The sequence below is a fragment of the Dipodomys merriami genome, unplaced genomic scaffold, assembly GCF_024711535.1.
Source record: "Dipodomys merriami isolate MVZ:Mamm:240054 unplaced genomic scaffold, mDipMer1.0.p SCAF_25, whole genome shotgun sequence".
Lineage (NCBI taxonomy): Eukaryota > Metazoa > Chordata > Mammalia > Rodentia > Heteromyidae > Dipodomys > Dipodomys merriami.
The window spans coordinates 17,806,747-17,821,260 of NW_027203937.1; the positions used below are offsets into that span (position 1 = coordinate 17,806,747).

At 47.7% G+C, this 14,514-nt stretch overlaps 1 protein-coding gene across 6 annotated transcripts in view; it reads left to right on the plus strand.

The window, feature by feature from the left end:
- Nucleotides 1-14,514, plus strand: part of Arap1 (ArfGAP with RhoGAP domain, ankyrin repeat and PH domain 1) — a 59,166-nt gene that overhangs the window by 13,214 nt on the left and 31,438 nt on the right. For 5 of the 6 annotated variants that reach the window (XM_070035079.1, XM_070035081.1, XM_070035077.1 and 2 more), the window contains exons 2-3: nucleotides 3,290-3,370; nucleotides 8,645-9,196. In XM_070035079.1, coding sequence (XP_069891180.1) covers nucleotides 8,688-9,196 — 509 coding nt within the window. In that variant the 5' untranslated portion in view covers nucleotides 3,290-3,370; nucleotides 8,645-8,687. Of the gene's footprint in view, nucleotides 1-3,289; nucleotides 3,371-8,644; nucleotides 9,197-13,515; nucleotides 13,711-14,514 lie in introns of those variants that run through there. The other variant, XM_070035082.1, reaches the window with a different exon arrangement.

Below are 14,514 nucleotides of genomic sequence, written 5' to 3' on the forward strand. Positions count from 1 at the left end.
GTTACTAGAAAGTTGAAAGTTTTGGATCTAGGAAGAGGGACTCAAGCCAGACCTGAAGAAGGACTGTTTAGCAAGGATTGGAGATTCCCAACGATCTTACTTAACCTCCGGACTGGAGACTCGGTGCCTTTGTGAGCAGAGTCAGGCTGTGGGCTCCATTGTGGAGAGTAGAGGGGACTTTCAGGATACAGGCAGAACATCGTGGGAGTTTGCTGAGGGTCAGTCACTGAGGCCTTTCTGCAAGAAGCAGCCTGGAGCAGATGCCTGAAGGGGAGATGGGGGTGGTTTATTTACTCATTGTCAGCAGACAGTTGACAGTTTCGGGGCTCCCCATATGCTGTGTGTTGGTGTAGGAAGTGACAGGGAGGGAGTTGTGGACGGAACATGTCACTGAGCATTTGGGCAAGTCACTTCCTCCCTGAGGATGTTTGTTTCTTCACCCATAAGTAAGAGGCAGGGCTGGACCAGCTTGAAGGGCATGTACGGAGCCAGGGGTCCTTGAACACACTGGGAGCCCCAGCAGGCTGTTGAGCAGGGCAGAACTTCAACTAGACTAGTAAGAGAAACAGAGCCAGAATGATGGGCAGGGTGAGAGAGGAGGGGGACCTATTCCTCAAATGTGGCTGTGCTGTCCCAACAGCACAAACCCTCCCAACTGCTGGGATCAGCCCCCCTGAGGTGGTGGACTGGGAGGTTGCATAGGAAACAAGGACTTCAGCTTTAAATCAGGGATGAAGTAGAGCCTGGGATGCATTGGTCCAGGGTGCAGAATTTGAAGGCATATCAAAAAGCTTGGTTACCAAGGCATAGAATATTTTAATGTCAAAATTAGTGCAAAAAATCCACAGTAAATCTTTTTTTGGGAGGAGGTGTGGCGGTCGGTCGTGGGGCTTGAACTCTAAGCCGGGACACTGTCCCTGAGCTCTTTAGCTCAAGGTGAACGCTCTACTGCTTGAGCACCACTTCCAGTTTTCTGGTGGTTACTTGGAGATAAGAGTCTCCTTGACTTTCCTGCCTGGCTGGTTTTGAACCACGATCCTCAGATCTCAGCCTCCTGAGTAGCTAGGATTATAAGCGTGAGCCACTGGTGCCTGGCCACAGTAAATTTTTAAAAACTCAGTTTTCAGTAAAGACAAGACAGTATTGATGATACATTTTCAGCCTCAATAGTGTGCTGCTTCAAACCTTGTATGGAGCTACCTTCTCCAGGAAGCTTCCCCTGATTATAGCCCGATGAAGCCCCGCCCCTTATCCACCTCCCTAGTTGTTTTCACTGGCTGATGCTGTTGATTCCCTCCAGTGTTAGGTTCCTGGAGGCATTGGGTTTATGCTTCTAACTCCTTGAACAGGGCTGATCCAAAGGTCAATGTTGAATCCCAGGTTCTCTGACCTTATCTAGCTTCCTGTAGTACAGGAATAGGAAGTTGAGAGAAGCCCAGTAGAAACCCAGCTCTTCTCTGGGGAAGGACTAGTTTCCTGTCTCCTACCTCTGGCCCGTCCAGTAGAGTGGTTGGGACCATCATCAAGCAAGCTTCTTGTGTTATTCTCTTAGCCTTTAGCAGGTGTTCTGTCATACTTGTTCTTGAATTTGAGAGGAGCAAGGAGGGTGGTTCAGGGCTGCTCTGCCCAATAGGAGTACAGTGAAAGGCACAGATGTGATATAAATGCACTAGTAGGCACATTGAAGAAAACAGGTGTGGCTGGGGGCATGGCCCGGTGGTAGGCACTTGCCTAGCATGAGCAAGGCCCTTGGTTTCCATCCTTAGCATGAAAATAATAAATAGGTGGACAGATAGATAAAAGGAAAGAAAGAAGAAAAGAAGAAAAAAGGAGAGAAAAGCAACAGAAACAAGTATAGTTAGTTTTAATAATGTTTTAACTCAATATCTACAATATTGTGGTTCATCATATAAGCAATACGAAAAATTTGAGATATTTTACTTTTTTTTTTTGTACCAATTCTTCAAAATCCCAGGTGTTCAAAATCTAGTGCATCTTATTTTGGGGTCTGCATCTCAAATGTTCAAATTTTGAACTGCTAGCTGCTTTGTAGACCAGGCAGGCCTAGGTTGTATTTCGACTTTCTTCCTAGCTTACATATCTATGCTTTAGACCAAGTAGTTAGCCTCTCGGTGCTCTACATTCTTTCTGGTAAAACAAGGAAAACAGGCCAGGTGCTGGTGCCTCATACCTGTGATCCTAGTTACTCAGGAGGCTGAGATCTGAGGATCAAGGTTCAAAGCCAGCCCAGGCAGGAAAGTCCATGAGACTCTTTTTTGTTTGTTTGTTTGTTTTTTGGTCAGTTGTAGGGCTTGAACTCTGGGCCTGGACACTGTCCCTCAGCTCTTCAGCTCAAGGTACTCTACCACTTGAGCCACAGAGCCACTTCTGTTTTTTTAGTGGTTAATTGAAGTTAAGAATCTCCTGGACTTTCCTGCCCAGGCTGGCTTTGAACTGTGATCCTCAGATCTCAGCCTCCGGAGTAGCTAGGATTATAGGCGTGAGCCACCATCACCTGGCTCATCTATCCCCTTTGTATTGCCTTCCCTGGGCAATCCCCACCAGCTTTCCCAGTGAATTATCTGCCACTGGTCCTAAACAGTGCCAGAAGCCTGAGTCCTAAGTCCTTGTAGTTTTATTTATTAATTATTATGTTATCATTTTTTAATGGTAAGAAAACTTGGCAGAGCTTTATTGAGTAAGCAAGCAAGCAGTCAAACAGACAAGCAGAAAGGCAGAGGTACACTCTAACAGAGGGTGGGTTCTCTCTAAGGGAGAGCCCTATTATTATTTTGTGTATGTGTTTATGTGTGTGCTAGTACTGAGGCTTGAATTCAGGGCCTGGGTGCTGTCCCTGGGCTTTTTTGCGCAAGGCTAGCCAGTTCCACTTCTGGCATGTTTTTTTTTGGTGTGTGTGTGTGTGGGGGAGTGATTAATTAGAGATAAAAGTCTCTTTCTAATCAGGGCTAGCTTTAAACCATGATCCTCAGATGTGACCCTCTGAGTAGCTAGGATTACAGACTTGAGTCACTAGTGCCCCACTCCCGAGTCTTTTTAGTACCTGCATGGCCCCCACCTTTGGCAGGACTGTGTGGCTGCCTAGAGTCCTGTGTGGTCCCCAGAACCCTTTTCCTTCCCTCTCTTCCTATTCCTCCGCCATGCCTGTCCCTGCTTTTTTCCCCTTTTCTTTGGCTTTCCCCATCTGTCTGTCCTTCACTTTCCCCGACCTCTTCCTCCTCCTGCATCCTGGATGCCTCATAGACTTTGCCCCCCATCTCTGTCTCTGCAGCTTCCACCTCAGGCCAAGATGCTGAGCCCAGTGGAGTAGCAGTGCCTCTAGGAGGACCAGGCGGCCCTGGCAGCCCAGCTGGTGAGTGAGGGGCTGAAGGCAAGTGCTGGGCTGGATGCAGCAGCCTCTGCTCCACGCTGAGATGGGGGGTTCAGAGAACTGGTCCAGGGAGCTTTTGAAGGTCTCTCCTTGCTGGGTCTAAGAGGACAGGGAAGAGTCCTCAGGCTGGAGTGGGGGTGTCTATCCTTGCTTGGTGAGTTGTGGTCCCTTTCTCATCCCCAGGGTTTACTCATTCTCTGCCTCCTTCCCTCTTTCCTTTCCTTCCTCCCTCCCTACCCTCTCATCCTGGGGCTTGAACTCAGGGCCTGGGTGCTGGCCTTCAGCTTTTGTGCTCAAAGCAACCACTCTACCATTTGATCCACAGCTCCACTTCTGGTAAGTTTGTGTGTGTGTGTGTGTGTGTGTGTGTGTGTGTGTGTGTGTGTGTGTGTGTGTGTGTGTGTGTGTGTGTGTGTGTGTGTGTGTGTGTGTGTGTGTGTGTGTGTGTGTGAAGAGTCTCAGACTCTCCTGTTGGAACTGGCTTCAAACCATGATCCTTATATTTCAGCCTCATGAGTAGCTAGGATTACATGCATGAGTTACCAGCACCTGGCTACTTACTTAATCTCTTTAAATTTTCACCTTCCTTCCTTCCTTCCTTCCTTCCTTCCTTCCTTCCTTCCTTCCTTCCTTCCTTCCTTCCTTCCTTTCTTTTCTTTCTCTCTCTCTCTCTCTCTCTCTCTCTCTCTCTCTCTCTCTCTCACTTTTTCTGGAGAAAATATTAGAAGATTAAAAAGAAGGAAATAGTTTACAGCTGCCAGTTCTCCCCATAGGCAGTGTCTAGTTTTTCTTCTTAGAAAATTCTGGGTATGTATTTGTATATGTGTCTACCTATAGTTTTCTTTTTTCTTTTTTTTTATTGTAAAAATACTGTATAGAGGGGTTACAATTACATGGGCAAGATATATATATTTTTTTCTTTTCTTTTTAGAAAATACGTTTTAATATATATTTTTCTTTAACCCAGTTTTCTTCACCTAACTTTTCTACATAACAATGTCTTTATTTTCAATTTATACAAACTCTAGATCCTGTCAGTCTTAAACCAACTCCAATCCTTGGTTTCAGTTGGGGAATAACATTGGAATTCTAGTTCTTTCATGGAAGAGCTGGTAATTTATAATGTTGAGGACCACTATATCCAGATCATTGGATGTGTTTTTATTTCTACTTTCCTTTGGCTCTCTCAGATAGCTCTGTTGTTATTATTATTTTTAATTTGCATAATTTAAAATTTAGGTGGTAGAAAAACAAATCCAATATCATTCTCTCTCCCTTACAGGGGTGGATTTCCAGGGAAGCTGGAAATCTGCTTAATCTGCTTGAGCTCCTTTAGGGTCCAAAGAGGGGCTGGAGCAATGTGCATGTGGTGGTGTGGTTTTGGTGTTGTTTTATTTTTGTCATATGTTTTGTGAATTTTTAAAAAATAATATATTCTTGTGATCTGGTTTACCAAAAATGGCATGTAAATTGTTTAAGCCTCAGGCCCCATGAGTTCAGTCATCAGGAGAGAAGTACGTGGTGTAGCCTGGTCTCTCAACCCTCTTCAGATGTTTTGTTGGCATTTAACAATACATACTAACCCACATTCTCCCGTCTCTCTTCAGATGTGCTGTTTACATTGTATAGTGCATACTGGTCTACACTCTTGTTAGTTTTTTTTTTTTTTTCACACAAAAGGCAGACTGTTAGAATATCATTCCATACACAGCTTCCTCCTTTTTTAATGATTGCATGGTGTTCTGTTGTATGACTACCCTGTAATTTAGTTAACTATTCTTCAATGGATGGACATTTTGGTTATTTCCAATCTTTTGTTATTCTTTTTTTTTTTTTTTTTTTTTTTTTGTCGGTCGTGGGGCTTGAACTCTGGGCCTGGGCGTTGTCCCTCAGCTCTTCAGCTCAAGGCGAGCGCTCTACCACTTGAGCTACAGCGCCACTTCCGGTTTTCTGGTGGTTTATTGGAGATAGGAGTCTCAAGGTCTCTCCTGCCCGGGCTGGCTTTGAACCGCGATCCTCAGATCTCAGCCTCCTGAGTAGCTAGGATTACAGGCGTGAGCCACCAGCGCCCGGCTCTTTTGTTATTCTTGACAGTATAGTAGCTAATAACTTCCTATATTTGTCACTTCAGAAACTGGCCAATAAAACTGCAGGATCATTGCCCACAATCCGCTATATATTTTCAGACTTGTTGCTGTTTGGACATCTGATAAGTGGGAAGAAGTATTTTGTCTTTGTCTTTCATTAATTTCCTTGTCATATGTTCAAAGACCATCTATAGCTGGACCCTGGTGGTTCATACCTGTAATCCTATCTACTCAGGAGGCTGAGATCTAAGGATCATGGTTCAAAACCAGCTGAGGCAGGAAAGTCCACAAGATGGTTTTTTGTTGTTGGTGGTGGTGGTGGGTAGTCATGGGAGTTGAACTCAGGGCTTGGGTGCTGACCCTGAGTGCTTTTGCTCAAGGTTAGATCTCTATCACTTTGAGCTGTTTAATCAGAGATAAGAATCTCATAGACTCTCCTACTCAGCTGGCTTTGAACCTCAATCCTCAGATCTCATCCTCCTGAGTAGCTAGGATTTTAGGTGTGCGCCACCAGTTTCTGGCTGTGAAACACTTATCTCCAACTAACCAAACAAAAACCAGAAGTGGAGCCATGGTTCAAAGTGGTGGAGTGCTAGCCTTGAACAAAAGAGCTCAGAGATGCTACGTGGGCCCTGAGTTCAAGCTCCATGACTAACAACAACAACAAAAACAGACTCACCTATATTTTCCTTTCTGTGAATTTCATGATTCATATTCTTTGATCATTTTTCTGTTAGATTATTATTTATGTCTTTTTTCTAGGTGTTTTCCAGCTTTCAGGAAGTGTGTAGGATGAGATTTCCCCAGGCTGTCATTTACCATTGCTTGGCCTGTGGTGTTTCCAACCACATAGGATGCTTGATTTTTATGGACATGTGTATGTTTCATGATGGAGACACAGTCTGAGAAATGTGTCATTTGGCAGTTTTGTCATGTGTGAATTTCAGATGTGTACTTATACAAATATAGTCAGTCACTCCATGTGGCTTATATTGTGTGTGTGTGTGTGTGTGTGTGTGTGTGTGTGTGTGTGTGTGTGTGTGTGTGTGTGTGCGCGCGCGCTAGTACTTGGGCTTGAACTCATGGCCTTGCATTCTCACATTTTATCTCATGGATGGCGCTCTACCACTTGAGCCACACATCTAGTTCTAGCTTTTTACTGGTTAATTGGCAATAAGGGTCCCTCAGATTTATCTTTGAGAATAGCTTTACACATTCTCAGATCTCTGTCTCCTGAGTAGCCAGGATTACAAGCCCTCTTAATACACAGTCAAAAGATTAAAAGCATAACAGACATTCATTATCATTATCAAGTATTAGGTACAGCATCACCACATGCAGGTGAGTCATGAGCATATCACACCATGAAGTTATAATGGCTGTGATGCCATTAGGCAGTAGGGCCTTTTCAGCTTATTCATTTTTATTTTTGGCAGTATTGAGGTTTGAACTTGGGGCTTCATTCTTGTTAGGCAGGTGCTCTACCATCAAGCTACACTAGTCCTTTTCTGCACTGATTATTTTAAGGTAGGGTTTTCTGTTTTGCCTGGCCTTGTGTCTAGACCATGATCCTCCTATTTTTCTCTTCCTGTTATAACTGGGATGACAGAAGCCACACTATGCCCAGCTTCATCTACTGAGATGGAGTTGCACTAACTTTTTGCCTGGGGCCATGAATCTCCCAATGCTTAGCTTCCCATGTAGCTGGGATGATAAGTGTGAGACACTTGTCCTATTATAATCTTAGGGGGTTGTTATCGTAATAATGATGTGCCCATTACATAGTCATTCTTTCCTCCTTCTCACCCCTCCTCCCTCGCTCCATTCATGCCTCTCTTCCTTCCTTTCTCTGTCTTTTTCTTGTGGGAACATTTATTTAATCTCTACTGAGATATTGTTTATTTCTTTTTTTTTTCTTTTGTCGGTCATGGGACTTGAACTCAGGGCCTGGGTACTGTTCCTGAGATCCTTTGCTCAAGGCTAGTTCTCTACCACTTTGAGTCACAGCACCACTTCCTGTTTTCTGGTGGTTAATTGGAGTCACATGGACTTTCCTGCCTGGGTTGGCTTTGAACTGTGATCCTCAGACTTCAACCTCCTGAGTAGCTAGGATTATAGGTGCGAGCCACAAGGACATGGTTTTGTATGAATTTTTTTTTTTTGTCGGTCGTGGGGCTTGAACTCTGGGCTTGGGTGCTGTCCCTCAGCTCTTCAGCTCAAGGCTAGCACCCTACCACTTGAGCCACAGCCCCACTTCCAGCTTTTTTCTGCTTACATGGTGCTGAGGAATCAAACCCAGGGCCTTATGCATGCAAGGCAAGCACTCTACCACTGAGCCACTTTCTCAGCACAGTTAATGAATATTTTATCTCTCCTTATTTTTAAAGTTTTATTATTATTATTATTATTAGTGTGTGTGTGTGTGTGTGTGTGTGTGCGTGTGTGTGTGTGTGTGTGTGTGTGTGTGTGTGTGGTGCTGGGGTTTCAATTCAGGATTTTGCCTTGTTAGGCAGGTGTTATACCACTTGATTCTGCTACATGTGTTCCTACAAGAATCATAATTCCTCACCTTATGGGGTATCCTTCCTCCAATGTCATAGAAGGAGAGGGAGGGTGAACTGAAGCTCTTCCTCCAGACTGAATATGCTGAAGGCCTGTGGCAGTGTGTCATTTGATCCCACACAGCCCTAGGCTGGGCTTCAGCTGGGAACTGCCCTCTGGGGAGTTGGGTCCTAAGTCTGCCGAGGGCAATGGAGAGGGTAGGCTTGATGCCTTCAGCCATGCCATTTGCTGTGAGGTGGGGGTAAGACCCACTCTGGAGGTCATATAGGATTTCCTGGAGTAGGAGCCAGGCAGAGAGAGACCCCTATGCACAACTTGGCCTTGCTTGGCCCATGAATGACAGGGTGGAATCTCAGGAACAGAACTGTGAACCTGTGGCATGAGAGGGGTTCAGGATTCTAGCTTTTAGGTTTTCAGCATTTGGAGTTTGAATCTTTTAGGGGATTTTGTAATTTGGGGGGTGTTTGTAATTTGGGGGGATTGTAGTCAGAGATTTTGATTGTTTGGGATTTGATCATCCAGGCTGATGAGTGACACGGTCAGAGGATGCTGATCACAGGAACTCTTCCTGGGCGACATGCCTTTGACCTGTGCTCCTTTCTCCTAGGTCTGGACTGACACTGCTAGCTGGACTTGTGCTGGTACGAAGCATGGCAGAGGGTGGCGATGCTGCCCTGTCCGTGGCAGAGTGGCTGCGAGCGCTACATCTGGAGCAGTACACTGGACTTTTCGAGCAGCATGGACTGGTGTGGGCCACTGAGTGCCAAGGCCTCAGTGATGCCCGCTTGGTGGACATGGGTTTGCTTCTCCCTGGCCACCGCCGCCGCATCCTGGCTGGCCTGCTACGGGCCCATGCGCCCCCAGCTCCTATACCTCGCCCTGCCCCACGGCCTGTGCCCATGAAACGCCACATCTTCCGCTCAGTACCTCCTCCAGCCATGCCACCTGAACCACAGCCCACTGCTGGAGAGGATGAGGGGCTCCCTGCTGCGCCCCCCATCCCACCCCGCAGGAGCTGCCTTCCGCCTGCCTGCTTTGCCGCCCCACCCACAGCTGCCCCAGAGCCTGTGCTGCCTCCACTGCCAGCCAAGCGACATCTGGTGGAACCAAATGTGCCACCTGTGCCTCCTCGCACAGGACCTTCGCACCTGCTGGTGAGGTGAGCAGTGCCACCAATGGCAGGGCGGAGGACCTTAGAGAGTCAGGGGGGAGTTTGTGGCCTTGGCACTGGGGTAAGAGGGGTACTCAGTAAAAGCACACTCATGTACATTTTGGAGGCTTGGGGAGGGCTCTGGTCATACTTTGCAGGCCCAGGCTTGGGAGCCAGGCAGGATTCCAGCAGAGACAAGGGGTGAAATCCAGGGGTATAGGCCGCTGGTAAGGGTAATGGGAGAAAGAGAGCCAGGTGGGATCTTCCTCAGACTGTGCCAACGTTCCTAGTGGCAGGTGGGCAGACTGAGACCAGATGTGGCCTCTAGAGTGTCCATGACTTGAGCGAGGCTGTCTGGACATGACAGAGAGTCTAGAGGGAGCCACATCAGCATACAGGTTTGTCTTGGGTGGTTGGCTGAGTGAGTAGTGGTGCCATCACAGATCTAAGGCCCAGTAACGGAAGTGACCAGAAAGTGTGAGGTACTGCCAGGGGTCAGGGTACATTCTGGCACTAGGAAGTGACATGTACGAGTAGAAGGCCTGTGATGATGGCTTGTTGGAGGTTGTGCTCTGTCGCAACACTGTGCCTAACAAATGTTGCCCAATCCTAGGACATCTCCTGAAGTCTCACTCTGCTTACTCTCCCTCCTCCTCTGAACTGCCTTCTCTGTCTGTTCCTGTCCAACTGCGTCTCCTCTCCTGCTCATTTCAGATATTCTTTCCCTGCCCTTTGCTTCAGTGTCCAGCCGGGAATAAGTGCCTGCAGTCGGAGCTGGATGTGGGTTTATAGCTGGATGTGGGATTTATTGGTTGCTTAGAAGAGAAAATGTGTACAGAGAGATAATGCCCGGTCTTTGGTTATTTATTTATTGCTAGTCCAGGGCCTGGGCAGTCCCTGAATCATTATTATTATTATTATTATTACTATTTGTACCTGTCCTGGGGCTTGAACTCAAGGCCTGGGCACTATCCCTGAGCTTTTGTGCTTGAAGCTAGTGCTCTACCACTTAAACCACAGTTCCATTTCTGGCTTTTTTATGTTTTTGGTGGTTAATTGGAGATACGAGTCTCAGACTTTCTTGCTCAGGCTGGCTTTGAACTGTAATCCCTTAGATCAGTCTCCTGAATAGCTAGGATTATGGGTGTGAGCCACCAGCACCCTGCCTGGTCCCTAGTTTTGCTGGGTACTATGCAGGACATTTTGTTCATTATTTCCTGAAGAAAGCCTTCTGAGGATTCGTGTCCTTGTTTCAAGCAGGGAAAACAAAAAACAAAAAACTAAGGCTCAGAAGAGGGAGGGGAGCACTGCCTGGACCCATGCCAATCTTGTGGGAAAGGTCTGGGAAGGTCTCCCCACTCAGCGAGGAATAGTAAGCTAGGAGGCCCGGAACGCCAAGCCAGATGTGTGTTGGCATGAGACTTGATTGATGGGAAGTGGTGCTGTGGCTCAAGTGGTAGAGCACTCACCTTGAGCTAAAGAGTACAGGGATAACGCCATGCCCAGAGTTCAAGCCCCATGACCGACAAAAAAAAAAGAAAAAGAAAAAAGAAAAAAGAAAAGAATGAGATTTGATTAATGGAAGCACAAAAAGAGGTTTGTGCCTTTTCTGGATCTGTACCACTGGGGATAGGTACTAGGGTTCCTCAGGAGCTTGGTTAGCCTAGATTGGAGTTTTCTGGTGCTATTCTGCCCTCTAGTGACCATTCTCCTACATAAACGAATAATTTTTTAAAATAATTTCAACCTCATCATCCAGACAAGGGTTTTCTCAAGTATTTTCAGTCTGCAGTTTATTGAATCTACGGATGTGAACCCTGGGATCCTGAGGGCCAACTGTGTTCTCTGCAACTTAAGACCATTCTTTGGGACGGAGTGGGTAGAGGAGAAGTTGAGAGGCCTGGCTTCCCTGGTTGTAGTATTTGGACTCGTAGACATTTCTAATCCTCATTAAAGTTAAAGTGAGATGTGACTCAAGTGTTAGAGTGAAAATCAAGTGAAAGCATGAGGCTCTGAGTCAAAAACAAACATAGTGAGAGTTGGCATGGCTCAGTTGATAGAGCGCTAGCCAATGAGTAAAAGCATAGTCCTAGTCCTAAACTTAAAAAAAAGAAAAGAAAAAAATTAGATAGAGCCTCCCAAGTTCAATCAGGCTAAGATGAGCTCCCTTCCTGTCTGGTGGCTTTCTCCCCTTCTTCAACTTCCTGTGCTGCCCTGGACTTTTTTTGGGGTGGGGTAGGGGGTCAGTCGTGGGGCTTGAACTCTGGGTCTGGGCGCTGTCCCTCAGCTCTTCAGCTCAAGGCAAGCACTATACCGCTAGAGCCACAGCACCACTTCTAGTTTTCTGGTGGTTTATTGAAGATAAGAGTCTCATGGACTTTCCTGCCTGCCTGGCTCTGAACTTCAATTCTCAGATCTCAGCCTCCTGAGTAGCTAGGATTACAAGCGTGAGCCACTGGTACCCAGCTTTGCCCAGGCTTTTGGTGCATGGTGGAAGACTGCTTATGCCTCCATTGTATGCCTCTGTATCTGTGTCTCTCTTCACATGACCTTCTGCCCTGCTTACATTGCAGTTCTCAGTCTTGTGGCCTTTCACGCAGATCAGGTGGTGACTGGCGAGCCTTTCTGTCTAGCTCAGATCAATCACCAGGCTTCCTGTACAATCTGGGGATCATCCTGTCTGCACCTGCGTTTTCTGCATTTTGACTCAGTGGGAGGCATGCCCCCTGGGCTAGTTTGGGTGTGTGTGTACAGGGTATGGATGTGTTTGTATAAGCTAGTGGGACGTAGTAGCATGTTTGTGTACTTTTGCATACTTGTGCAGGTCCTGAGAGTAGCCATGTGTGATCCTCATAGGTACAAGTGTAGCAGAATCTGTGCTGATTGTGTGGTGTCAGAAAGTGTGTGGGTTCATGGGGCTTATGTGCAGATACACCACTGCTGTGGGGACCCCAACAGCATATGGGCACATTTGTGAGCCATGTACATAGGCTGGCTGTGTACTGTCAGGTGTGTACTGTTGGGTATGAGTGGTGTGTGCACATATGTTGCCAGATGACCCCATTAGCACGTTGGCTCTGCTAGGGCTGTGGTCATTGTTGAATCCCCAGCTTCTGAGCAGCGCTGGCTGCTTGGCAGGTCCTCAGGGTGAAACTGGGAGTGAAAAGCTGGGAGCTACCATGAGCTAGCTGCTACCTTGCAGGTGCTGAACTTGGTACCATAGTGTGTACACAGATGACTCAGCACCTAAAGAGGCCTAAGCATACACTGGCTGTAGGGTTCAATTGCCCTGAGTCCACCCACATCCCTTTTCCTTGATCCCTTTCCCCAACCCATATTACCCAGATATCTGGGAAGGGAGAAGCTGTCACAGGAGGCAGGCAGGAAGCACAAGGCCAGGCCAGAATTCCTCACCTCAGACCAAGGTATAAGACAAACCAAAAAATAAGCAAGGATGGAATTTCCTCCCTCTGAGAGTCAGGCCTCCATTCTGCCTGACCTGGAGTGACCTTCCTTTCTACCATTATTTAAACTCGAGGACTTCAGAGATGCCAAGAAGGCTTACCCACAGTCACTGAACCCCTCTGGGAGAAGCTGGTGTTCAGACCATGCCTTCCGGCCTTAGCTTTGTCTACTCAACTTTAAGTGTCATATACACAAACTCTCTTTGCTCGCTTCCTTGAGTCATAGAGGCTCATATCCGATCCAGGTTCCCAGAGGCACTTCACATAGCACCCCCTAGTCTTGCTCTGGGTCTCAGTTTCTTCCTTTGATGTTTGGACACCTGAAGTATTGCCTGGAGTGGACCGCTGCCAGCAGGAGTTGCACTGCCAGGCCTCACTCCTGTGCCCTGCAGCCCAGCCAATCCCTGGTCCTTCTGAAGGCTGATCACTTGTTGCTGGGGTAGAGCCTCTTTCCTTCAGAGTCTATTTCTCAGTCTCACAAGGTTTCCTCAAAAGGGTACAGAGGGGAGAGGCCACTGTCAGGGCTTCCTGGGCATCTACCCTGTAAGACCTCACGAGACCAGCAGCCGATGCTGGTTGTATCCCAACTTAGCTTTGGGGAGTGGGAGGGGTACAGCCCAGGGGCGGGGAGGAAGTGCTGCCCCAGGGGATTCTGGGTGACTTTTCTTTTTCAGTGTTTTCAGGAAGTGTGTGTGTGTTGGCTAGAGTGCAGTGGGTGGAGAAGGCAGAGAGCAGGAAGCAGGGGAGACAAGAGCTGGACACACACACACACACACACACACACATTTAGAGTCACTATTAAAACTCAGAATACATATACACACACACACACACAGAGATGACTTACAAACATTCTGAGAAAACAATCACAGGCAGGCAGAGACATACCTGGGCTCCAACACCTCCGAGGGAGCAAGGAACCAGCTGTCTGTGAGATCAGCCCAGGCCAGGCCAACACAGGCTTGCACGGGCAGGCACAGAACGGTCTGTGCACACACTGAGCCCACCTGGCTGGAGCCTCAGGAGGCCTTGGGCCCAGGACCCGGCCAGCCTGTGAGGGTAAGCAAGGGGCAGCCCAGGTTGGGCTGCAGAGCAGGCGGGAGGGAGGCTGGGGGCCCAGACTGGGTCTGGCTGTACCCTCCAGGTCTAGCTTTCCAGGGTGCTCTGTTCCTCCTCCATTTTGCTCTTAGACTTTTCTGTCTTCTCTTACTTTCTGTTCTTCAGTTTTCCCAGCCTTTCCTTTTTTCTCCTTTCCTCTCCTTTTTTCTCCCCCGGACTTTCCGTGTCTCTGTCTGCCTATAAGCCTCTCTCCTGAGCTCCCCCCACCCAACCCCCCCAAAGCCCATACTACCTGTTTTCTGAGCCTTTCTTAGACTCCCCCAGAAACTGCCCTCCATAGGGGAGGAGGGTCTCTGCTCCTTAGGGCCCTGATCTGTATCTTCTTGGTTCTGCTATTCTCCTAATTCTCTCCCTCTCTGACATTTCTATTGGGGAGGCTTAGGTTGGCTTATTTCATCGACAAGTTCAAAGGTACTCTGGCTCTGACCTCCACCCCACCCCCCACCCCCAGCCTCTGCCCAGGGTAACAAGGGGATGTGCAGAGGACTAGCACTTTGTCAAGGTAGTTTCTTCTTCTTGTCCAGTACTGGTAGTGTGTTGGGTGCCTGTGGACTGTGGGCTGGCCTCCCTTTGCCCAAGGGTCCCTAATGAACTCGTAACCCCCAGGTCACTGGGGACAGAGTAGCCTCCACCCTGAGCTGGCACCTGAAATGGGGGCAGGGGGTTGACAATCTGAGTTCTGAGCACTAAGCCTTCTCCCCTGCTGCCCTTAGGAGCCAGTGAGGGACATAACAGAGATCTACA